At 38.8% G+C, this 24,963-nt stretch overlaps 1 protein-coding gene across 1 annotated transcript in view; it reads left to right on the forward strand.

Annotated features, from left to right (window-relative positions):
* TEX11 (testis expressed 11) overlaps nt 1–24,963 on the forward strand; it is a 37,519-nt gene that overhangs the window by 7,684 nt on the left and 4,872 nt on the right. The window contains exons 8-26 of the mRNA XM_086756564.1: nt 769–854; nt 2,417–2,474; nt 3,299–3,394; nt 5,521–5,602; nt 7,362–7,440; nt 8,173–8,324; nt 9,099–9,184; nt 10,278–10,415; nt 11,161–11,263; nt 11,970–12,094; nt 13,235–13,320; nt 13,964–14,017; nt 14,637–14,677; nt 15,199–15,285; nt 18,057–18,127; nt 18,674–18,790; nt 21,484–21,556; nt 23,050–23,199; nt 24,229–24,337. Coding sequence (XP_086612690.1) covers nt 769–854; nt 2,417–2,474; nt 3,299–3,394; nt 5,521–5,602; nt 7,362–7,440; nt 8,173–8,324; nt 9,099–9,184; nt 10,278–10,415; nt 11,161–11,263; nt 11,970–12,094; nt 13,235–13,320; nt 13,964–14,017; nt 14,637–14,677; nt 15,199–15,285; nt 18,057–18,127; nt 18,674–18,790; nt 21,484–21,556; nt 23,050–23,199; nt 24,229–24,337 — 1,793 coding nt within the window. The remainder of the gene's footprint in view (nt 1–768; nt 855–2,416; nt 2,475–3,298; nt 3,395–5,520; nt 5,603–7,361; nt 7,441–8,172; nt 8,325–9,098; nt 9,185–10,277; nt 10,416–11,160; nt 11,264–11,969; nt 12,095–13,234; nt 13,321–13,963; nt 14,018–14,636; nt 14,678–15,198; nt 15,286–18,056; nt 18,128–18,673; nt 18,791–21,483; nt 21,557–23,049; nt 23,200–24,228; nt 24,338–24,963) is intronic.

Genomic DNA, 24,963 nt, shown 5'->3' on the forward strand with positions numbered 1-24,963 from the left:
GAGATAATAAATGAGATAAGCAAGATGCTGTGCTCCCTCCCTCATTCTTGCCTGCAGATTTGAAATCTGTAGTCACTTGCAAGAAAGGTCATTTATACTTGGAAAAGAAAGTTACTGCAGAGGCAAAAATGGATGTAAATAGTGTCAGCCTGTTAGCATGTGAAATGGGCGACATATGACAGCTGTAAATCATTTCAAAGGAAAGATAAGTTGTTATGAATGAACATTGTCAGGGCTGACTGATGAAGCAGAAAGCAACAGTGCTCTGAATAATCAAGCATTGTCAAAAACAATTTCCACCTAAAACTTGTGATGTGGATGATCTTTTTTTAACCCCAAAGGGACATCCTGGGAAAAAGACTACTATGAAAGAGGTAGAATCCTCTTCACTTAACTGTATAAAGCTTTTTGTCATTTTAAAAAATTAAGTTGTAATATTCCAGTTTTTCCTCTCAAGTTTCAATTTTTATTGTTTACTTTACACAGTTTAGTGCTTTCAACGTGATTTCTTGAGGAGCTATTCTACCTCATGTGTTTAAAAAATTCCACTGTTTTGCATCTCCTGGACTGGTGGTTGATGCTTCACTTTACTACACAGTCATAATTCCATTTTAGTCATGGTCAGTATCCCCTTGTATAAAGTTTGAAGAGATAACAGTGGATATATCTTTAAAATAAAATACATTTTAAAGAACCTGAGACTGGAGTGCCATAGATCTAAGGATGTTTCTGCAAGAACGTTATAGAAGCAGGAGTCTTTTATTGCAGACCTGTTACCTGTCAATCCTCTGTTACAATTTTGGAGTGGAAACCTATAAATGGAAGAGGTATGAACAGAGCTCCTTCTGGCTCAGGTAATGTGCAGAGGCAAGCAAAATAAAATTCTGCTTTTGAGATGTAAAAATATGTGTGAAAGAGAGGGGCGAGCAAGGGAAAGTAGAGATTTAATTAAAAATATGAGAATGCAAGACTTCAGCTGAACCAGATTAGCTAAGCAGATACTTAGAGACTGTTTTACTCTGTTCCATAACATTTATGTCTGCTTTCCACATTGATTTTCTTGTCATTAGAATTAAAGTCTTTTTGTTGTTCTCATCAAGTCTCTCCCTAACTCTTATTCCAAAGATACTGTTATTGTGAAGAGGCTCCTCCCAGTTCTTGTGCCATTCCTAAGTGATAATGAAGAGATTTGAAAACTTTGGAAAAGAGCGTACTAATTCCTCTGACCAGTTTTAAATGAATTTGTTTTAAACATATTTGAATTTCTCATAAAGGAGGTGCTTCATTGAGAGCAAATCCTTGACAGAAGAAAGACAACATCAAGGTGAAACAGACACAAACATTAAGGTGAAAAAGGAATAGCTAGAGATGGTTTAAGTAGGATCCAACTAAGTAATGTGGTACTACCAGGGAAGAAAAAATGTAGAATATCAGGAAGTCTGTCCTCATGCCAAGGTCACAGCCTCAGCTCAGAAAATTTGTTTTTAATTCTTGTTGTTCCTTTTCTTTTAAATAGGCAGAAGAAAATGAATGGGAACATATAAAATTCAAAATAGTTAAGGTCACGTATGTTGTCAAAGAGGATCTGTAGAAATACTTAGAATTAGTTACAGCTGGTGCTTTGGATATTCTTTGATGTTTTATTCTCATGGAAAACTAAATACCCAGTACTGGTGACAAAATTTGTGGAGAAAATTATTTGCAAAGTGCAAATAGTCATCTGGAGAAAGAGATTTAGGTCCATCTAGTGGATTAAGATTTCCCTGTACTGAGAATATATTAGATTAGGAAACAATGCCCAGTTACTGTTTTTCTTTCTGACAGTTCTTCTTTCATAGCATTTGCAATCAAGTCTAGTTTTTTTTTTTTTTTTTAATTACCACTGTGTTTTTTTCCTGGGTGGTCCTTTGTGCTGTCATTTAACTTTTAGAAAAACAGTGGGGAATCATGGCTTCCAGGTTCTGTTTCTATGTCTGCTATTGATTTGCTGTGATCTTGAAACCAGGTCGTGTACGTCAGGTCATATAATATGTCATATTATATGTCAGGTGAGAATGAGAATACTTGCTTCTTCAAAACCTCTATGGTTAAAACTGATAAAGCCTTCTGAAATGTTTGAATAGAAGATGTTACAGAAAGTGGTGCAACAGGTTGAAGAAAGTACAGTTTTTAAGTGAGGATTATGAAAGGGATTTTTTTTAATTTTTAAGTACAGTTTTTAATGTGAGGATTATGAAAGAAGACAAAACTTTCTATTCTCTAATAAGAGTGAGTACTGAGATTAGTTTGTGTGATTTATGTGGTTTCTGACTAGTTAAGAAGTGGGAAAAGGATAGGAGTGTTGCACATACCAGAAGATTGGCTGGATTTATCTCTGTCATCTCATTTAATTCTAACTTTCACTTGTCGTTGATAGCCAGAGTTATGACATTGGGAAGATGGACAGGAAATACTCTGTTGGCAAAGAAATGCAGGTAAGAAATAGAGAAATTGCTGTTTACAAATAGGAGAATTTTATTAACTTGACTGCACTGTATCATTCTCCTCTGTTGTGCCAAACATGATCAGTGATTCTTTGGTTTCCTCTTTGGTACTGTCTGCTGTGAAATTTGACAAAGTTGCAAGTTCAGTTGCTATGAGCATCAATCTGAGAGTTCGGTCACTGATCGGTGCCATTAAATCACATTTGAATCTATGATTTCTCAGAAATTAAATTGCAGAAAGTAAGGCTAAGTAGACCCTGAAAGGCCATCTCTTCTTCCCTTCTCCCTCTTCTTTCAAGGCATCATCAGTTACATCTGTGTCATTTCTGATAGGTATTTGTCTCATTCATAAGCCTGTTACTCCTTTTACTACCCACAGTGTATATGGAGATTTTAATCTCTTTCTCTTTATATAAATAATTTCTATATTTTAAGGCAATTATCATGTATGTCTGTGTTTGGTTTTTTTTTTTCCTTCTCTCAATGAAGTTTGTACCTCCTGTTCCTTCAGTTTCTTTCATTGTGTTTTTATCAGATCTCTCATTTTCCTTGCTGCCCTCCTGTTCTTCTCTGAACTCTAGTTGATTCATGTCCTGTATGAATTACAGTGTTGAAGACTGGATACACTTCAGAACTGAGCAATCTCTTTATATGTCTGATACCAGGCAGTCATTCTTTTGACTCAAAGAGCTTTTATTTTTCATTACCTTAAATTTCAAGTCTTTTGTATTCATATGTATGTTCATGTGTGGCTACTTTTTTTTTCCCTGTTCTTCAGATGGCATTTAAGTTTCCAGTTTGGTTTTTTTTTCCAGGCTAAAGTGCTCCGATTGTTAGCTACAGCCTATTTTGAGTGGGATTGCGATCTGTACCTTGACAAGGCATTGGAAGCTATAAGCTTGGCAAATCAGGTAGTAATGTGTTACGGTATTTCTGGTGTGCGATAGTCAAAACTCAGGATTTTATTAACATAATAATATGGACTACTATTGTGGTGTGTTATTCTTGGCATCAGACAGAGGTATGTTTGCATTGTTTTGGTGTTCCAAGCTTTTTAATAGAGAAATATACTTCTTTGCATGTAGGTGTAGAGTTGTTCTACTGCCTCGTGTCTATTAATAGGGAGGTCCTTTGATAATAATATGACTAAAATTTCTCTTATTCATGAAAACTGTACGATCAGAATAAACTACAGTGTGGTCCACCTGAGATGTATAGGAGCTGGCTTTTTATGCATCAGACCTTTTATCTTGCTTTGACTTTGTCCATAGTACATTTTGAGTCCTCATCTCATTATCAGTACAAATATTTGAGCGAGCTCCAAACACAGTTCAATATTGAAAGCTGTGTAGCCATGCTACATCAGTCTTATTTAAAACAAGTTATTTAGCTCTTGCACTTTACTAACATGACTGTATTTCTTCTGGAACCTAAAAAATGAGCTGTATAAACATACCAGATACGCTGAAGAAATTTCATATATCTCTAAGCAGTCACTACAGTGAGGTCTGTTGCTCTTGTACAAATTCTGTTTCCCATATAGAGACTTGAATTAATTTTGTGCTTCTGACTTTTCAGTTTAGTTAGAGTAACTTAAATTTGAAAAATTGTGTTTGTGTTTGATGATCTTAAAATTTCCATTATCTGTTTCATATCAAACAAGTTTTAAGTATAAAATCCTGTTTTAACTGAAATCCCAAATTCAGTTTTCTACATGCTGTTAAAACTTTCGGACAGATGATGATGCATACACTTACTCATGAGATCAGGATAAAAGGCAGTATCTTTTAATCATTCAAATAACATGCTACTACAATATCTAAGCCCTCTGCAGTTCTTACTGTATTTACTTTCACAAAACCTTTTGAGGTGGAAGGTGTTTTTATAATCACTTTTTATAATCTGTGTTTTGATATTGTATGAGGGTATGGAAAACTAGAAGAAAAATTTTATTCTAGAGTTTGAAATGTGCATTGTTTTAATGAGAGCTGTTGTATATGGTCTTTATTTCCGTTTGCTCCCATTGTTGTTCTCTTCTAAACTTCGTATTATTACAAGCTATTTTGAATTCTGCTAATATTAATTTTATAGTGAGCCAGCCAATTCACACATAGAACAGCAGGAAATATTTCTATCATAGAATCATAGAATAGTTTGGGTTGGAAGGAACCCTCAGGGGTCATCTAGTCCAACCCCCCTGCAAGGAGCAGGGACATCTCCAACCAGATCAGGTTGCTCAGAACCTCATCCAACCTGACCTTGAACGTTTCCAGGGATGGGGCATCCACCACGTCTCTGGGCAACCTGTTCCCAGTGCTCTACAACCCTCATTGTAAAAATTTTTTTCCTAATATCTAATCTAAATCTATCTCCCTCTATTTTGAAACCATTACCCCTCGTCCTGCCGCAACAGGCCGTACTAACAGTCTCTCCCCATCTTTCCTGTAAGCCCCTTGAGGTACTAGAAGGCTGCTATAAGGTCTCCCTGGAGCCTCCTCTTCTCCAGGCTGAACAGCCCCAACTCTCTCAGCCTGTCCTCATAGGAGTGGTGATCCAGCCCTGTGATCATCTTTGTGGCGGATCTTCTCCAACTGGTCCATGTCCTTCTTATGTTGGGGGCTCCACAGCTGGATGCAGTACTGCAGGTGGCGTCTCACCAGAGCAGAGTGGCCTGCTGGCCACACTCATCTTGATGGCAGCCCAGGCTGCGATTGGTATTCAGTATTCTTCTCCTTTTATTTAAAAGTATTGGAAGTGGGCCACAGCAAAATGAAAATCAAGTGTTTCTTGCTTTTGTTGTCCTAGTGGTCTTTCAGCAGTATAAGAATAAATAATAAAGATACATGTTGCATTTAATAAAAAAAAAAATACTACCAGTTGCATACCTATTGCTTTAGTCATTAAAATGAAACTGAGGAATACAGTGGGGTGTATGTGATTTCCTGGTATTTTTCTGTCTTATGAATGTGTTGGACTCTCACAGGATCTGTATTATACAGACAGCTGTCCAAGTAATGTATTGTTTTTCATTGTGCAGGAGAATTTGCATCCAGCAGGGTTTTTTTTGAAAGTTAAAATTCTTCTTAAAAGTGGAGCATCAGATGAAGATATCAACTCAGGTATCACAGTTCTGTATACTTTTCCTAGTAAGGTCATGCTACTCCATATCCAAGAAGATGGCCTGAGTTGTAGAAAGGTTTGTTTTTTTTTTTTTTTTTTTTATTTTCTTTGTTGTGTGTTTTAGAGGAATTTTCATTAGCTAAATATCCTTCTGGTTTTGACGTGTGAGACATAGTGTTCACAGAGGAGTTATGCAGGTTCTAATGTAAGTTTGAATTAAGCATAATTTAATTTTTGTTGAGAATTTAAATAGACTTGGTGGAAATAGGGGAAGACTTGGAAGCCTATTAGAATGAAGACAGTGAAAATATAGCCATGTAAAGGTATGGTTTATTTTAGACATGTGCCTAAGTTTACTCAAATAGGGTGGAGGCTGATTGTCTCTTATGCAGTCAGCATAGAAGAAAGGCTTTGTGAAACATTGATATTCTGTGTGTGATTGTGCATTTTGGCCGAGAAACATCAAGTCCTGATCAGTGTGGTGTTATAAACTTGTGTTACCAGAGTTTATCTAGGGCATATAAACTGTTCTCTCCTTATTCCTCAAACCTATCATTTGAAGAGAACTTATTTTTATATTGGCATGGGATGAGAAGATGGTTTTTGGAGGGACTTTAATATACGAAGGATAGTGTGTCAGGAGCAATTTTTTTTCCGTAAATAATGAAATCTTAAGGAAGAGAGGCTTTGTACTCTTCATGGTTGGAATGCATCAGATGCGTAATGAATGCTCCGAGAAATACATGTGGGACGAGATGAGGAATTTCTTGCAGAGACCTGAATGGTTTGAATGCTGCCAGACTAGCAGGAATGGAAACTCCACTTCAGATTGTTCCTAGGGAATTTCAGCCAGCTTTCAAGTCGATAGTTATTCAAAACTTACCATTGCAATAGTTGGCTTCTATTCAGTAGTTTGAATTGTGAAGCCATAGTATTGCCTATCAAAACACACTCTGCTTATATTTAGTAGCACTAAGACTTAAGTCAGTTTTTCAAGCAAGTTTATTAATGAGTAGACATCTGCATTGTCTTGTATGACTGACAGAAAAGTGTTGTGTCTATGCGCTGCAACTTCTCTTTCTTTTGAGAGTTCAGGTTCCTGCTAAGTTTTAGGTATTTGATGGAAATATTGTATTGTGCACTTGTACACAGGTGCCTCATTTAGCTGCTGTTACAGTCATGTACCTATGTGTTCCTTCTCTGATCTCATCCAAACTGTAACTGTGTAAGTCTTGTTATTAGCCATCCAGCAGAGTCTGGCAATTTTTAAACTTTATCTGAGTGGTCTAAAACTGATACCTTCTTATGAGCACCAGTCAATTCAACAGATGATGCTAAAGGCATTAGACACAAGTAGTTCCAGTTGCAGTATGATACCACCACACAGCTTGAGCTCAGCTGACCTCAGTCTTAAGTGATTCCTGCTGGGTAAGGATGAGATATTTTGATGGAAAGCAGCTTGAGGCAAAAGTTTGTGCTACTAATGTCTCTTTAAACAGGAACAGCATAGATAGAGGGCTGCAATTCCTGTACTATCAGTCTGTCACCTTTCTGTAGTACTACGTTAACTCTACAGCGAAAGGAAAGTCAAAGCACAATAGACATGGTTTGTTCTTCCTTTTGTTTTAGAACTATTATCTTGGGGTTGATTTTTGTTTTGTTTTGTTTTTCAAAGAAGCTGTAAGAGGTAAATGGTAAATTGAGCAGTTAAGTGTCTAAATTGATTAAATAATCTCAACTGCTTTGTGTTCCATCTAGCTGTTGCCGAATTCTTGCACCATGAGATATCTTTAGACTTTTGTCTGAGTACTGCCAAACTGCTGCTGGAGCATGGAAGGTATGAAAGCGTCACTAAGTGGGGTGAACACAGTATTGGGCTTTGTAGGTCGTCTTTTATAAGCAAAGAACATCTGCTATACAATGACACTTTATTTTAAAGAAAAACTCAGTCTTGAACAGTTTTGACAGGGAGCCTGTCTTTTTTTGTAGCAAGGTGATACAGATTATGGTAGCAGTAGAACAAGGTGTGAAATAATCTTGAGTGGCAATTTGCAATGCTGTAGCCTTACTTTGGAAGGATTAAGATTCTTCCAATGTAATTTTAATATATAATCTGGAATAATATGAGTCTGGAATTCTCTGACTGAAATCTTCCTTCCATATTGACTAACCAACTTTCAGAATTAAAGAGTTTGTATTCCTAGAAACATTCCTGTGAAAAACAGTGTGCAGATGAATAAGTTACTGCAAAGTAAATTGAAGCATTAAATTTCACACTGTTGAATACTCCATCATGATTACCTATGTATATGCTTCTATTTTGCAGTAAATTCTTACTCTTTCATTGTGAGGAGTAAACTCCCTTGTGAATACTTGTGAAACAAGCATGTGTTAATAGGAAGTTACTACTGAATAGATGAACTACAGTGAATTCATACCTTGACTCACTTTTTCAGTGTGATTGTATGCCAACAATATTAATGAGAAATGTGTGAATATGTTATTCTTTAGAATGGGAAATTAACAGCTCTTCTTGTGCAGCCTCTTAAAAATGTGTCTGTGTGAATAGGGAATCAGTTGGTTTTGATTTTCTGAAATCTGTGCCTGAACGATTTGAATCTTCACCTGATCTTGGAAAGATTGCCCTGCTTCATCTTGAGTTCCTGTTGCAGAATAAGAGGGAGCTGCTTGCTAAGCAGAAGGTTGAAGAAATTATTATAGGTCTGTATCCATCTTTTGCTGCTGTTTACTGAAAGCTGGATTTATTTGACTAAAGTCTTGAATACTGATTGTCACTATTGTGCTTATTCTCATCTTTATTTCTATTTGTCTGTTTTTCCTTATTTTTTTTTTGTTTTTTTGGTTTTTTTTTGCATGGCGTCTCTCAACTTGAATGACATGGCAACATTCAACTCTCAATGTTGAATGGCAGTAATGGTACAGCTCAGGTTAAATTCACCTGCTAGAACAATTCCTTCTTCTTAGTGTAGACTGTGTGTGACTGATACATGTGAGATTAGAAACATTTATTAGAAGTTCTGTGTAATACTAATACTCTGTGTAATGTCAATACTTTGTCCATCCAGCCCAATGTGGTTTTGTTTGTCAGTATTAAAACAGGTTGCGTATCCTTGTTTGAGCAGTAAAGTAACAGTTTCTTTTTCAGGTCTGTTGCACCTGTAGCACTAATATTTTTTTTACTGTCAGGTCTGCTGGAAATCAGTATTTGACGTCGCATCAAGCTACATGCAGGAGCCACATTTATATTGTTCAAGCATGAAAATATGTATTGTCTTACCCACTGTTTTTTGTTATTTGGTTGGTTTGGAGACTTTCAGAAGCAGGATATGAAACACTAGGTCATGGCTGAAACTATTGCTATGTCAGTGTTGTTTGTTGTAGGCTATGGGACAGTCTTTCTCAGATAGTTCTTAAGTGTTTCTCGGTGTGCTTCTTAAAGTTCTTGTAAAGTGATTACTTGCAGTGTCTTTTCAGATCATTATATTGGGAAACAGCTGTTGCCTGAAGCCTTGAACCAGCTGCACATCATCCTGTGGGACAGAGCTGCCAAACATTATGAGGTTTGGGACCAAACAGTATTGTTGTTATTTGTATCAGTGAAAATGAAGATCTGCTTTTCCTGACCTCTTTGGTATGTCTATTTTTGGTTAGAGTGCAAGCTGTTACTAACATCCCTGTTCCAGCTGACACTAGTTTTATTTTTATCCAGCTGGGTGCTGTTTTCCATTACAATACCACGTTTCAGGTAGCCTCATCTCAAGGTTTGTACTGAGAACAATTATGGCCAGAGTTGATCAGCCAGGGAACCCGTGCAGCCCATCATTCTGTTTCTGTCCTGGGAAGAGTACAAAAACCTGAAAGTATTCTTTACATTGAACTCTTAACTTTACAGTTCCTACCATCTGATGGTCAGTTGTTGCTTTAAGGAGCACGAACTGTTATCATTTGTACATTGATTTTCTTTTTAGCCTATATAAATTAGGTTTGGATGCTTACATTGTCTCTTGGTTCATATATGTTTGTAGTGTGAGTATATGAAAGTTCTGTTTTTCAAAACCAGATACCTTCTCATTCTTTCAGTATTTTGAGAAGATAGCTCATGTTCTACCCTTGTATTTGTCATATGCTCGTTCCTTGAATATATAAGAAAGCCATACGTTCCATTTTAGTGCTCTCATCTGTGTAGTCAAGAAGTAATTTTGCTAATGACACAGCTTCCTTCCTCCTCATTTTAAAATAAATTATCTATCCAAATTGGAACTATATTTGGGAGTACCATCTTCAGCTTGATATCATCAGGGTTCACAGTCTAAATGGGGTAAACACTTTTTTGTCTTAGTTTCAGTTGCTTTGTGTCATGTAGAGAGAGGTTTTTAAAAATAATATTTCTGTTTTGTATTTAGTCATAAGAATGTCCTTTATGGGTCAGACAAATGATCCATCTAGTCCAGTGTCCTGTCTTTGACAGTGGCTGTAAGAATAAGGGAGAAGTAGAAATAGGTAAAGCCACGAGAATATACTTGATTATCTAAATCTTTCATTTCTTATGACTTTTTTTTTAATTTGGGAAGACATCGGCAGTTTAGTCACTTAAATAAGGATGTGTTTATTTTGGTTTTTTTTGTTTGTTTTGTTTTTGTTTTAATTTCCTAGGCAAAAAGTTATTCTGAAGCTCTTCACTGGTACAAATATTCTGTCAGCTTCTACACACCTGGGCAGATAGATCAGAACTTAGCTAAATTGCAGAGGAACATGGCTTCTTGCTATCTTCATCTGAAACAAATTGACAAGGTATATATAGTATATATGTATACATATTTATTTGCATTGTTTTTATTTTTGTAGCTATGTCATTGGGACTTATTTTATATCTTTGTTACTCTACCTCTTCTGCTTTGAGAGGAGGAACTGTCTTTGCCTGTCTTGCATCATCTGACAGAGAGATGTTCATCATCTTAGCTGCTATGGGGGCCTCTTGTATCACCTGTCATTCTGTATAGGAGAAACAGCCTGAAGTTGTGTGACCGTGCCTCAGTATATCAGGTTTCTTCTCAGATTAGAGGTCCAGCTCTCTTCAAGACAGATGAGCTGTGGCAGGAAAAACATTTGATGTGTCTCACTAGAACTTCCCACAGCAGTGTGTTAGCCCTCACCTCTGCAGAGAAGTGCACCTGCTTTACCTCTCTAGGCCTTCTGGTTTGGGGGCGTTAAACTCCACAGTTCGGAGTAGCAGAAGGGAGTTTAATTTTTCAGCATTCTCAGGGCTTCACTTGCTTTCTGGTTGTGTAGCTCTTATATTGAGGAACTGCCTTTTCCTCAGTCTGGTCATTGTCAGTTTTTGGTGCCATCTTCTGCTCTCAACACTTTTCTTTCCAGCAAAGATGTTGCCAAACCAAACTTTGCTGAGTAATTATATAAATATCAACAATGTAACAATAACAGTTTGTGTATCTTTTTAGCTCTCTTCTATTGCATATTATATTACTGATTTAAAGATGTAATTGTACTGATTTCCTTTAATATCTTCTCTGAATAGGCTAAAGAGGCAGTTAAAGAAGCAGAGAGGTGTGATCCAAACAGCATCTTTACTAAATTCAGTGTCTATAAGATTGCAGTGATGGAGAAAGATACTGATAAAGGTAGAACTTGAAAGATAAAGGGTCCACTACAAGGACCTTGAAGTTACCAGAAAATACATTAATTACTGAGATGACTTACAGAATGACATGTCTCTGTATACTCTTCTTTATAATGAGTTCTGCCATTTCATATTTCAATAAGAATCTTAGCTCAAGTAATGAAAATTGGGAAATATGCTCTATATTTACTTAGAATACAGAGTAACATGCAAAGCTTATTTTCCGATGAGTTCTGTGTCAAGTAATTGTTCTCTATAAGTCTTTTTGATGACAGCATAATTTGATTGCATACTATAGAGTGGGAACCACAGCACGGTGTGAAAATAAAAGCAACAGCACCCTTAGCATAAGCCAAGATGTGGGAGCTTGGAATTGTGCCCAAACAGTGTATTAGACAAAGTCTTCTGTCTTCAGTGACAAACAGTTATTTAGCAGAGCAAAATTAAGGATGTGAGATAGTTTCATTTTTATGGCATCTTTGTTTCCGTAGTTTAGTAGCTTGGAAAGCCTTTTGGCACCTCTCTAGGAATAAATGCATAATTGTGGAGAAGTGCTGGTATGGTCATGTTTTCTTGGTTTGATTTTTCATATTGAAAAAAAAAATACAGCATTTCATAGGTCATTTCTAAAGCCTCATTGAAACAGCAGAACTTTCTACCTTCCAATTGCTTCTATTAAAAAAAAAAATTCCCTATGTATATTTCAGCTGTGGAAGCAGTTATTGAAATGGGGAAGCTAGCAGAAGAGACATCTCAACATGAAGATAAGCTGAGAGTGGATGAAAATACAGGCACTAATCTCCTGAGTTTAGCTGCCCAAATTGCTTTAGAGGTAGAGCAGATAACGTCTTTGCTTTGCTTTATCAATATAAGTACGACAGCTGTAACCTGTGTAACCTGTCCTGCTTTTAGTATTTCTAAGTATTTCTAAGTATTTCATGCTTCCATGACCAGGGTCTCAATCAAACATGTTGTGTAATGCAAAGTAGCAATTGATTTCACATATAAATAAATTATATTTTAAAATGTACCCTGGAGAAGAGAAGGCTCTGGGGAGACCTTATGGTGCTCTTCTAGTACCTAAAGGGGGCCTACAGGAAAGACAGGGAGAAACTTCAGTAGGGCTTGTTGTGATAGGACGAGGGGTAACTGTTTTAAAATAGAGGGAGGCAGATTCAGATTGGACATTAGGAAAAAAAATTTTACAATATGAGTGGTGGAACACTGAAACAGGTTGCCCAGAGAGGTGGTGGATGCCCCATCCCTGGAAACATTCAAGGGCAGGTTGGATGAGGCTCTGAGCAACCTGATCTGGTTGAAGATGTCCCTGCTCCTTGCGGGGGGGTTGGACTAGATGGCCTTTAAAGGTCCCTTCCAACCCAAACTATTCTATGATTCTGTGTTTCTTCAGAAAAATAAAGGATTCTGAATTATAAATGTTGGTATCTGTAAGAGACATGGTATATTTCTGTAAAATTCTCCTTAGCAAAAGGTTACATCATTTTCTGCCTCTGAAATTTTATCTTTCGTGTGCTAGGGGGAACCTGTTTTCCAAATACGCATAAATAAATGATTAAAGACTGAAAAGTCACTTGTCCCTCCTATTTGCCTCTTTGGTTGGTGATTTGAGTGATGCCTGAACTGGCTGATTACATTGGCAAAATTAGAAGAGACTTTTGGTTGCCTTTTAGGGCTTTGTTCATGGCACTGTAAGGCATGAATGCCTTGCCAGCCTGTACTGATCCTCTTCTAGCGATAGACTTCTTGTGCACGGAATCATATGATTTCTCCTTATAGTTTTCTCTTAACTCTGATGCTTTTCTGTGCAGAGCTCTTTATTCTTTTTCCTGCTAGTAGACTAGTAGACTGCACAGACTTTTGGAATATGCTGTTGCTTTGGGTTTGGTTTTTTTTTTTTTATGATAACTGAGGTAGTGCAGTTTATACAAAACACGTTTTAATTTATTTTCAGAATGACCAGCGAGTTGTAGCTATCAAAGCTTTGGAGTATTTGTCTCAACATTTACAAGACTGCCAGCAATTATTTGCAGCTTTAAAGTGAGAATTCAATATATTTACAAGAAAAGATACATTTTTCTGGTTTCTTTTTCAAAAAGGATTTATTATATTGAGGAAGGTGAAAAACAGAGTAGATAAAAGATTAGTTAGCAGTCTTTTTGGTGCTGCAGATGTACCTCAAGCCTGAACTCTTAATATCTATAGATGTTCCAGATCTCTCCCAAGCAAGTAGTACTAGTTGCTCTCGATTTTATGATTACATTGTGGTTTGAACAGATGTCCAACACGACTCTAATGAGATTGCAACAATATATTTGATGAAAATACCAGTTCATTTGTATCCTCTGGTGAAGTGTTACCTTCTTATTGAAGTATTCCATCATGTTTTTAAAAACAAATATTGTGAGATAGATGTATTTATTACAATATTTGCTTAAAGTCTTTGTTAAAATACATTTATTTTCTTACTATTACATGATTTATCAGAGTGATGTATAAAATAAGGCAGTAGAGTGGGAAATAGTATAGTTTTATTCTCAGTTTGACACTTTGAATTCTTCTGAGAGTTCTGCAGGCTGATAGCATAAGGAAGAAAAGTGGGATAATTTCTGGAAAATTAGGACTAAGTGCACTATTGGAAAAAAATTCTTGTTTCTTCATTGCTTGTTTTTCTCATATTTAGATGTTTGGTTCGTCTTACGTTGTCAAAGGTCATGGCAGAAAATGAAGAGAAAAGGTATGTCCATTTGCAAAACCATTTTCTTACAATGGATATGTTCTACAAATGGTATAATATTTTCTTACTGGGCTTATTTTCTTGCAGACTAATAAAAAGATTAGTTTTTATGCTAGTAAAACGTCCACCCAGAGGACTTCCCAGCTTGGCCTAATGAGACCACACTGGGATATCTTTTCTACTTGTATAACTGTTCCTTTAAATATTTACTCTTTACCTTCCTCTTCTATTAATGTGTAAGACTGTCAGGTATTTTTGATGGGGAGTGTGAGCTAAGCAGCCTCTAACTTTGACACTAGGATTTGCAAATGGTGTGTTGACTTAGTGCTGCTGGATTTTGACTGTCAAGAAAACAATGTAGTGTCAGTGGGTTTGAAGTTTAACCTGCAGCCTCAAAAACTGAGAAAATCTCCTGCTGTACTTCTACAATGACCTTCACTGCTGCAGGCCTTCAGTAATCTTTTTGTATCTTCAAATATTACAAGTTTCCAATGCCTGACATGTTTGTCAGGGGAAGAATGATTATATCCGTAATTACAGAGATGTTGTATTCCAACATAAATAATGTGTAAGAAAGTTAATCAAACATTTTCTAAACTTAATTTTTCCTCCCTTCTAGAGATGAAGGTAACAACTCAATGCTGACTTACTTGACCTTGGGTATGCTTTTGTTTTATTTACATTTTCTGTAGTTCTTCAATCTGTGAACATTTTATTGTATTATTACTTCCATACCAACAAAATATTTAGACTCCTTATTTCAGTCTAGGTTCCCAACTTCATGCTGAAATCAGTGAAAATTAAAACTGGAGATTCAACAGTGTTGTGAAGCTGGATCTCAGTGTTACAGGTTCTTGCTATGGAAAGCTTGCAGGCTTGCAACTGAAACGTTTTGTGAAATTAAGTGAAACTCCTGCATCAGACTTCAGTGTCAGTAAACTTTGAAGAGGCAGTACTTCTTGGCAGCCTTACGTATCTTCTCTAAAATGCTGTTTGAGGCACCTTTTGATGTTCTTATAAGTCTCTCTTGTCAAGCATATGAGATTTAAGTTGTGAGAATTCATCAGGAATTATATAGGAATTTTGGAAACCTCTGTTTTGCAGTGTAGCTATTGACTTGGAAATGTTTTTATTCTATTCAGAAAGTGTTACTTACATATTGAACAACACATTTTCTGCAGCTCACAAGAGACTTGCTGAGTCTTTCACAGAAGAGAAATTTACAGGCGACATGAGGATCCTTGAAGCTCACTGGTTTAGAAAAGTTGGTAGGTTGCACTCTCAAAACTTAAACTGAATCCCCTCCACCTCCACTTAGCCAGACCTTAAGGAAGAAAGAAGTGTTTAAAGATGTAGTAGGTTTATAAAACTTGTCACCTTTGGCAGTCACTAACTTAACTAGTCTTAAAGTTCTCCTGCTGCATTTTCTGTCTTCTGAAACTGTCTGATATAGATTATGTTTTTAGTCAGTTATCAAGACAAATACATACCCAAGGTATGTTTGACTGATGGGATAGCTGATATGTTGTTCCCTTCACCACTGGAATTGTTCTGTGTGTCCATGATACACCTATTCAGAGTTCACCATTTTTCTCTTGGTTAGCCCTTCACTACCAAAACTATGTTACAGAAGTGAAATGTAAGATCAGGCAAATAGAAAAAATAATGATTTTCCTCAATGTCTGAAAAAAAAGGCTGCTAAGAGCAATAAAAAAAACCTTACTGCTGATCCTAGGTGTGCGTATTCTTGTATAGGCAAAATAATTAGGAAGTTCAGATGAGTGTGATAGTGTGATTGGTGCAGGATGCGCTGACCTCTGTGTCGTAGTTCAGCCCCAATTGGGACTGGACTGTGCAGTCTCTCACTCCCCCCACCCTCCGAGGGAATAGGGAGAGATAATATAAGGAAAAAGTCTCGAAGTTTGAGATAAGGACAGGGAGAAAATCCTTAAAGTTACCGTTACTGGCAAAACAGACTCGACTTGGGGAAAACTATTCATTTATTACTAAAAACCAAAGCAGGATAATGAGACAGAGAACAAGATAACCTCCCCCCACCCCTCCCTCTTCCTGGACTTAACATTATCTCTACCTCCTCCCCTCCCTGAGCAGCACGGGGGGACAGGGAATGGGAGTTTTGGTCAGTCCATCACACATCGTTTTATGCTGCTGCTTTGTTGTTGGGGGAAGAATTCACATTCCTCCCCTGCTCCAGCATGGGGTCCCTCCCACGGGCTGCAGTCTTTGGTGAAACTGCTCCAGTGTGGGTCATTTTTCCATGGGGTCCAGTCCCTCAGGAACTGACTGCCCCAGTGCAGGTCCTCTACCAGCCACAGCCTCCTTCAGGCATATGCCTACCCCAGTGTGGGGTCCTCCATGGGCTGCAGGGGGAACTCTGCTCCTGCGTGGGCTTCCATGGGCTGCAGGGGGACAGCCTGCTCCACCATGGGCTGCACCACGGGCTGCAGGGGAATTTCTGCCCAGAGCAGCATTGCTGCTCCCCCTCCTTCTTCGCTGACCTTGGCATCTGCAGCCGTTCCTCTCACAAGAAATTCTTCACAACAGGCTGGCAGACACCTCTCAGGATCTCTTCACATCTCATCTCCTCTCCACTTCTTGCAGCCAGGCTGGGCTGAGTCAGGCCCAGTCGGCCGCCCGGGAGGCTGCAAGGCCCACAAGGCTCGTGCCTGCCCCTCTCTCACCCTGCTCTGCTTCTTCATATAATCTCTTCCTTTTTTTTTTTTTTTTTTTTCTGTTTTCCCCTTCTTAAATACGTTATTGCAGAGGCGTTATCAGGGGACATTCTGCTACCAATTGACTCGGCCTTGGCTAGCAGCGGGTCCACCCTAGGCCCAGCTGAGTCCACTGAACAAAGGGGAAACTTCTAGCAGTTTCCTACAGAAGCTGCCACCATAGCCCCCTGTCACTAAATAAAACCAGAACACTCTGCCACCGAGATAGACTGTCTTCATTAGTCCCTTAAATCAACAGTCCTGGAGTTTGCCTTGAGCTACAGTATATTAAATCTAAACAGCAAACATTATCATAGATAAAGTGTTTCCTAGTGGGAAATGCAGCTCCCATGGAGCTGTCCTAAGCACTATCTGTAGTGTTTCCCTGGATCGTCATTTAGTACTCTTTTGTTACACTGTTTTGGTAAAGGAGTCAGTGCTTTTGCTGTCTGTAAATAAAAATATAAGGGTAGGGTAACAGGTTGAAGCATTTTTTTTTTTTTTGAGATTCTTGCTTCTGCCAGGGCATACAGGAGAGAAAATAGTTGAAATCAATGACAGAAAACATCTGCCATGTGCTTTTGCACACATCCTCTCAATGTAGCTATGCTCCAATAAAGAGGAGCAAAGGAGAGAGGGAAGCAGCAGAGGTAAGAAATAGTAACACAAGGTGAATGGAATCTGTGGTGACTATGACTTTGCCAAGGCAGCATTCTCACAGAATAAACAATTCATAGACTACAAATCATGTCATAGGGAATAAATTAACATGAAAGTTAGAATGTGTAAAGTCACTGTAGAATCTAAAAATTTAATTGGATCAGATTCTCACATAATTCATTTTATTGTCTTTAGATGCCTCATCCGTTTGCTAATCAGAACTATGTGTTTAATTGCCATGTATTTGACCCTGCTGGGGTAAAATGGAGAATGTTTCAAAATGTTGTGGGCTTTTTTCCTTTCTTTAATTTGTCTTGGGAATATTGTTCAACACTTTTATTCAGATACTAGTTGTGTTTACTAACATATGAAAATGCTTCTTCCAGTTCATGGTTTTGTGGATAGAGTATGTGGTAGAATGGGTACATGGTTGTGGTGAAATTATTAGGACAAAATTTGGAAGCATGAATAAGCTATTTTAACAAATAACAATGATATTTTTTGGTGGTGTTAAATGAGCTGTTGATGATATTTTGATTGAGAAATTGAATTGTAGAATGTGAACTGCCTGTTACTAGAGGTTAGATGGGCATACCTGTAATGTTGAAGATTTTTATTCTAGTCTCCATTTTTTATGTCTTGGTTAGCTTGGAACTTAGCTGTACAGTTCAGGGGCTGCCCTGAAAAGATGAGGGATTTTTTCCTGCTGTCTTTCAAGGTACGTACTATTGCTAATAGTATCTCTGAGGAATATTGTCATCTGTCTAGTTCTGTTAGAAGTTACATCTGTGTATGGGATGTCTCCCTGGAGACATGCTTGTATGCTGTGAAGATGGAGCACTTCTGTTAGAAGGACTTGTAATACCAAATGTAAGCATTGTTGTCATACTTTACATTCAGTTGCTTAAAAATGTCATAAGAAACAGACTTCAATGACAGCTTTCTGAAATAAATTGATTCTGATGATTGGAAACTGTATCATTAATACAAACATGTTAAGTACTTGAGTCCTAATCTCCATACAGAACTTCTATGAACACTGTCAGTTTTGTATGTGTTTGTAAAGAGGAGACTCCAACACTGCTTTACACTTTATATTTAAATAGCCTTCTTGTGTAATTGTACAAATAAAATTGGAATATTAATATATAGTGTTCATGACTGATTACTAAAAGTATCATAGAGGAAACTCAACAATCATCTGTTCAGGAGCATGCTGCTTTACATGGGCAGAATTCTCATTTTTTCCTTTTTTTCATGTCAGTTGTCCCAGTTTTGTCCTTCTGACAAAGCTGTTCTAATTGCTCAGAAGACATGCCTGTTAATGGCAACTGCAGTTGATCTGGAAATGGGGAGGCAACAAGTAACACCTTCTAAACAGGTAGGGCATTGTTCTGTTAGCTGATTTTGTGTGTATCAGTGTAGCGTTTTTTTCTTTTGATTTTGAAGTCTTAGTTGTTTCACTCAGAACAGAATACTGAGAATGTAAGAATGGGAACCTTTCGTAGTTAATTAGAATTAATGCACCTAGTGCTTTCCAGACAACTGTAAATCTTGGATTTCTGTAGATTACTTCATAGAATTATAGAATAGTTTGGGTTGGAAGGGACCTTTAAAGGTCATCTAGTCCAACCCCCCTGCAAGAAGCAGGGACATCTTCAACCAGATCAGGTTGCTCAGAGCCCCGTCCAACCTGGCCTTGAATGTTTCCAGGGATGGGGCATCCACCACCTCTCTGGGCAACCTGTGCCAGTGTACTAACACCCTCATTGTAAAAAAATTTCTTCCGTATATGAAGTCTGAATCTACTTCCTTCTATTTTAAAACTATTACCCTTTGTCCTGTCACAACACCTGAAAAGTTTGTCCTTATCTTTCTTATAAGCCTACTTTAATTATTGAAAGGCTGTGGTAAGGTCTCCCTGGAGCCTTCTCTTCTCCAGGCTGAGCAGCACCAGCTCTCTCAGCCTGTCTTCATAGGAGAGGTGCTCCAGCCCTCTGATCCTCTTTATGACCTTCTTTTGGACTCACTCCAACAGGTCCATGTTCTTATATTGGGGGCTCCAGAGCTGAACACACTACTCTGAGTGGGGTCTCACCAGAGCAGAGAGGCACAATCGCCTTCCTCAGCCTGCTGGTCACATTTATGTTGATGCAGCCCAGGATGCCGTTGGCTGTCTAGGCTGCAAGCGCACATTGCGAGCTCATGTTGAGCTTCTTATCCACCAGTACCCTCAAGTCCTCCTGAGGGTTGCTCTCAATCCATTCTCTGCGCAGCCTGTATTTGTGCTTGGGATTGCCATGACCCATGTGCCTTGCTGAACTTCATGAGGTTTGCATTGGCAAATCTCTTGTGTGTTCCCTTCTGGAGAGGGCCCACATTTTCCCTCTTCTGTTGGCTTCAGAGGATTTTAACGGATTTATATCAGCAAAAGGTCATGGCAGTACCTTCTCTTAGAGGAATTTCAGTCTACCTTATATATTGTGTAAGGAGTCTGCTGCTAAACATTGGTTGGTCAGGCAGATAGTTACTGCATCTTTAGGACGTTGCTGAAAGTAGTTACCAGTATGGTTGTGATAAAGCTCACATATATTTTGTTTGTTTGTTTTTCTGCATACATCCTTTTTTTGTGAGTGTTGTACTTACTGTGGTAAGATTAAGGAAAGTGGTTATGAATGTGTTGTAGTTCAGCCCCGATCAGGACCAGACTACGCAGTCTCTCTCTCGCTCCCTCCACCTTCTGAGAGAATAGGAGGAGATGATATAAGAAAAAACGGCTCGAGGTTTGAGATAAGGATGGGGAGAAATCCTTAAAGTTACCGTCATGGGCAAAACAGACTCGACTTGGGGAAAAACACTCATTTATTTCTAAAACTAGCAGGAGAATGAGATAGGGAACAAGATAACCTCCCCCCACCCCTCCTTCTTCCTGGACTTAACATTATCTCTACTGCCTTCTCCCCACCCCCCGAGCAGCACAGGGGGGAAGAGGGAATGGGGGTCGCGGTCAGTTCATCATGCGTTGTTTTACGCCGCTGCGTATCGTCGGGGGAAGAACTCGCATTCCTTTTCTGCTCCATCGTGGGGTCCCTCCCACGGGCCACAGTCCGTTGTGAAACTGCTCCGGCGTGGGTCATCTCTTCCACGGGTGCAGTCCCTTCAGAACGGCTGCCCCAGCGTGGGCCCTCCACGGGCCACAGCCTCCTTCAGGCATCCACCTGCTTCGGCGTGGGGTCCTCCACGGGCTGCAGGGGGACAACCTGCTCCACCATGGTCTTCACCATGGCCACATTACTCCTTCCCCTTCTTCTTCACTGACCTTAGTGTCTGCAGCCGTTCCTCTCACAAGAAATTCTTCACAACAGGCTGGCAGATGCCTCTCCATTTCTTGCAGCTGGGCTGGGCTGAGTTGGGCCCAGTCAGCCGCCCGGTGGAAGGCCAGAGGGTGAGGCCTGCAAGGCCCACAAGGCTCACACCTCCCCCTCTCTGCCCCTGCTCAGCTGCTTCACATCTTCTCCCCCTTTTTTTTTTCCTGTTTTCCCCTTCTTAAACACGTTATCGCAGAGGTGTTATGAGGGAACATTCTGCTACCAATTGGCTCAGCCTTGGCCAGCAGCGGGTCCGCCCTAGGCCCGGCCGAGTCCACTGAACAAAGGGGAGCGACTTCTAGCAGTTTCCTGCAGAAGCTACCACCTTAGGCCCCTCCTTACTAAACAAAACCAGAACAGAAGGAAGTCTGGTGTACAGTGATTGTTGTAGAAAGTTGTGGAGAGCAACGCACAGCAGTTTATTTTGTGGGATTTAGTGGTTTGTCAGTCTCCATAGCACTAATTTTATACTTGGGAGCTAAAATAAATGATGTCCCTTAGGAACCCATGTGGTTCTTTCTGGACCAATGGAATGTTTGCTGTGAAGAGGCTTTCTCAGATGTGGAGGTCTTTGAAAAAGAGAAAAGAATCCCAAAACCTAGTAACTGATGTAGATGATGTACTAATTAGGCTGATTCTTAATTTATTTTATAGTTAGATAAAAAAGTTCTATGACAAAAATAACTTCTTAAATTTTGTAAAATAGATGGAGTTTTTGACTCAGGCTCTTCAACATCTTCAGGCATGCAAGGAGATCTGGAAAGTTCTGAAATTGACAGGTAAGCTATAAAGTATATCTGCTTAGCACATGTAACTCTTAGACTTAGTCACTGTATTCATGAAAAATATAGGGCATATGGAATTGCTGTCTCAGCTGAAGAGTGTTGAAGCAGATATACAGCAGTATGAAAAAAGAATTGGCAAAGCCAACTACTGGTTTTTCATATGTAATTGCAGGTTTCTTAATGTATAGGTGCTGTGAAATGTGGAACAGTCTTTCAGAATGAAGTTGGGGTGAATGTTCTGTCTTAAATGTTAGGAAACTCCAAGATTCTTGCTCTAGAGTGGAGTCGCCCTTCCGTGATTTTAGTAATTTTACTAACCTCTTCACATATGAGGCATTTCAGGATACAGAAAGTCCTGCTGCCGTACTTTGAAGAGCCAAAACGAATTGTCTGTCCCCTGACTATGCCCTGTCAATTTAGATCGGATATTACTGGAGACTGGTGTGCTATTAGCTGACAGCTGAGATGCTGAATTACTGTTAGCCTAGAGGAAGCATGCTTCACATTTTTGATAGTATATTGGTAGAAAAATTCCATTAGGCATTCCTTGTCTGGTCTGTGATCTGGTTTCTTTTCCGTTATAGGTCTGGGACATTGGAGTTTCCATTGTAAGATGCATTAGTATTTAACTTTTGTCAAGAAATTTACTTGCTGGGTTTTTTTCCCCTTAAAATTTTGTAATAAAAGGTTCATTATATGGCCTGGATTTGGGATTCTCTTTGCCCTTTTGCACTGTAGGCATGATAACTCAGGAAGACTTCTTCCCTTTAAATTTTCCATCCTTAAAATCCCAAGGGGTGATTATCTCAGGACAGGGACATATTGGAGTTTCTCCTCCAGAGGTTTCTGGAATGGTAACCTGGAGCTTCCTTCGTTTCTTTACTAGACCGTGGCCAATGTCTGGACAAGTCTGTTGCCCTGGAGGAAGCTGAGAATTTTGTTTAGAAGTAAAACCAAAAGTCTTTGTGATAGTTCAGTAAAGGGCTGTGTGGCATTTGTATCAGGTTTACACCTTCCAGGCAGTTCTGTTATGCTCCTACCCTTCCTCTGTGTTTAAGGACATGCTGAGGGCTTTTCTACCAGAAAGGGGACGAAGGAAAACTTGAAGCTGATGATAACTTCTTCCTAAGCTGACCTTCTGATGGTGGCCTTCTGTTATCTCTTTTACCTGTCTATGAAAATGGCTTGCCAAGTATCTATTACCTTGCCTAGGAGGGCTGCATGAATGTAACCAATTACAGACAATCCAGATTTTATTTATTTATTTATTTTTTTTTAGGGGGGATGCATGGTGGTTGGTGGAGTTGTGGTTTGGACATCTGAGGTTTCTGTCCAAGACTTCTTCAGAGTTCCACTTGCTCTGCTGTTAAATTGGAGTACCTTAATGGTTTTCCTGCCTGTTGGAAGCAAAATTTGTACCTTATGGTACACCATGTGGCTTTAAGAAAATGAATTATTGCATACAGGCAATTCTGTCTCTTCTGTAGGAGATTTTGTTAAAGACCCAACAGACACATTGTTGCTGCTCTATGAATTTGAAGCAAGATCCAAACTGAATGATCCAACACTCCACAACCTTATGGAGTCAGTATGGGAGCAACCACGAATAGAGGTCAAGACACTAGAAATAATTGCATGTAAGGTCTGCATTTGTACTTTAATAGCTCTTCGAGTCATAAACCCCAGCTTTTGTTGCTCTTTCCTGTTCATTTGGAGTGACCAGGATTATCATGTATTGTGCAGTATGCAGAAAATGGATCTGACCATATATATTTTGTCCAGAAGCAAAAATGCTTAGGATCTCAGCAACATAAGGAGATCTGTATTTTGAAATACCGTGGATGATGAACCAGAAATTTGTTACATCCTTCCATTTCTAGACCCTGAGACATGTGTATAGGTTGGGAGTCTGGAAAAGATTATTCAGATAAACTTCTACAAGCTCCAAACTGACAAAGGCTAGAGAATGACCCTACCTAATTTATACTCCAATACAGAAGTTTTAGAATGTGGACTTTGCATAAATAGGCAGTTTCAACTTAGTGTAGTTAATTTGTAAATAACATTTCTGTATACTGTACCATACTTTAATCACAAAGTTCTAGTGATGCCTCCTTGAGAATCTAGAGTAGGATCCGAGGAAGGTAAGTAAAATTTAGAACTACCATGGCAAATCTTTGGAGAGGGTTCTGTAGGATTGCATAAACAGCTACTTATCTCTTGTGTCATGAGGGAGTCTTGAGGGAGACCTGGACTTTGAAACACCATACTGACATCCCACCCTTGCCTAGTTTTTCCGTCCAGATTTTCATTTTCAAGGACGCAAACAAAACAATAGTCTTTACTTACCCCGCTGTACCACCACCACCCCCACCGCCCCAGTATTTCTGGATTACTGCACCAGAAGTAATCAGCAGAAAGAGTACTTATAAGTCATGGAACATTCTGTGCTTCTGCCCTGTAGTCCTCATTGATGATGTGCACAATAAGAAAGTAGTAGAGAAGCACTAGTTTGTGACCAGCCCAGGCATTAAGCAAATCTCTTTTCAGTTGTTTATCACAAGGGATATGGCAACATGCTGTAGTTTATTTTAGTGACCAATGAAATTAAAGTCTGGCTCCAGTAATTTATTTCTTCTTCTTCTCTGTTTTCTTTTGCTTTTAAGCATTAGCAATGGAATCTCCAGCTCAATATCCTATACTGTGTAAGAAAGCTCTCAAGAGTGCACTAAACCTTCACAGAAAGCAGGATGCCATTGATGCTGTGAAATTTAGGTTAGTGTTTTCATGTAGTTTTGCCACAAGCCTGTAACTGGAAATGCTGACAGGGAATAAAGCCTGCAATTTGAAAAAAAAAAAAAGTGGATTTTAGCTTATGTGAAAGATTCCACCACTTGCTGGCCAACCAATGTACCTCTCAAGTATGACTGTCTAATAGATGTGTTAACTGCAGTTTGTTTACTTCACGTATTTTCTGAAACAGTTGTATTTCCAAAAAATGAATCTATTGAGGAAGGAAAATGAAAATTTGGATCCAGAAGGGGTCTCTGGCTGTTTCTTGTGAGGAAGGTGTTAATTTCAAATGTTACCCTGCAGTAGTTAGCTAAGTATTTCAAAGACAATGAAGTTAAGAGATATTAATGGCAGAGAAGAAAGCCATGAGTTGTAAGTTAGTGGTATGATGCCATAGTACATATGTGATTTATTTTGTGAGTAACTGTCTCTCTTAACAGCTGTACCTTATGGAATCTGAAAAACAACCTAGTATGTGTCCTTCTCTCACTTGTATCCCATAAAAGATTTTTTTTTTCCTCCTTTCCAAGTTCCTTGCAGCAACCACTGGGCAAAGGCAACTGTTAATATTGCCTTTCTCACTTAACACTGAGAAAGATTGACTGTTT

Source organism: Chlamydotis macqueenii, chromosome 11 (genome assembly GCF_036417535.1).
Source record: "Chlamydotis macqueenii isolate bChlMac1 chromosome 11, bChlMac1.mat, whole genome shotgun sequence".
Taxonomy (NCBI): Eukaryota; Metazoa; Chordata; class Aves; order Otidiformes; family Otididae; genus Chlamydotis; species Chlamydotis macqueenii.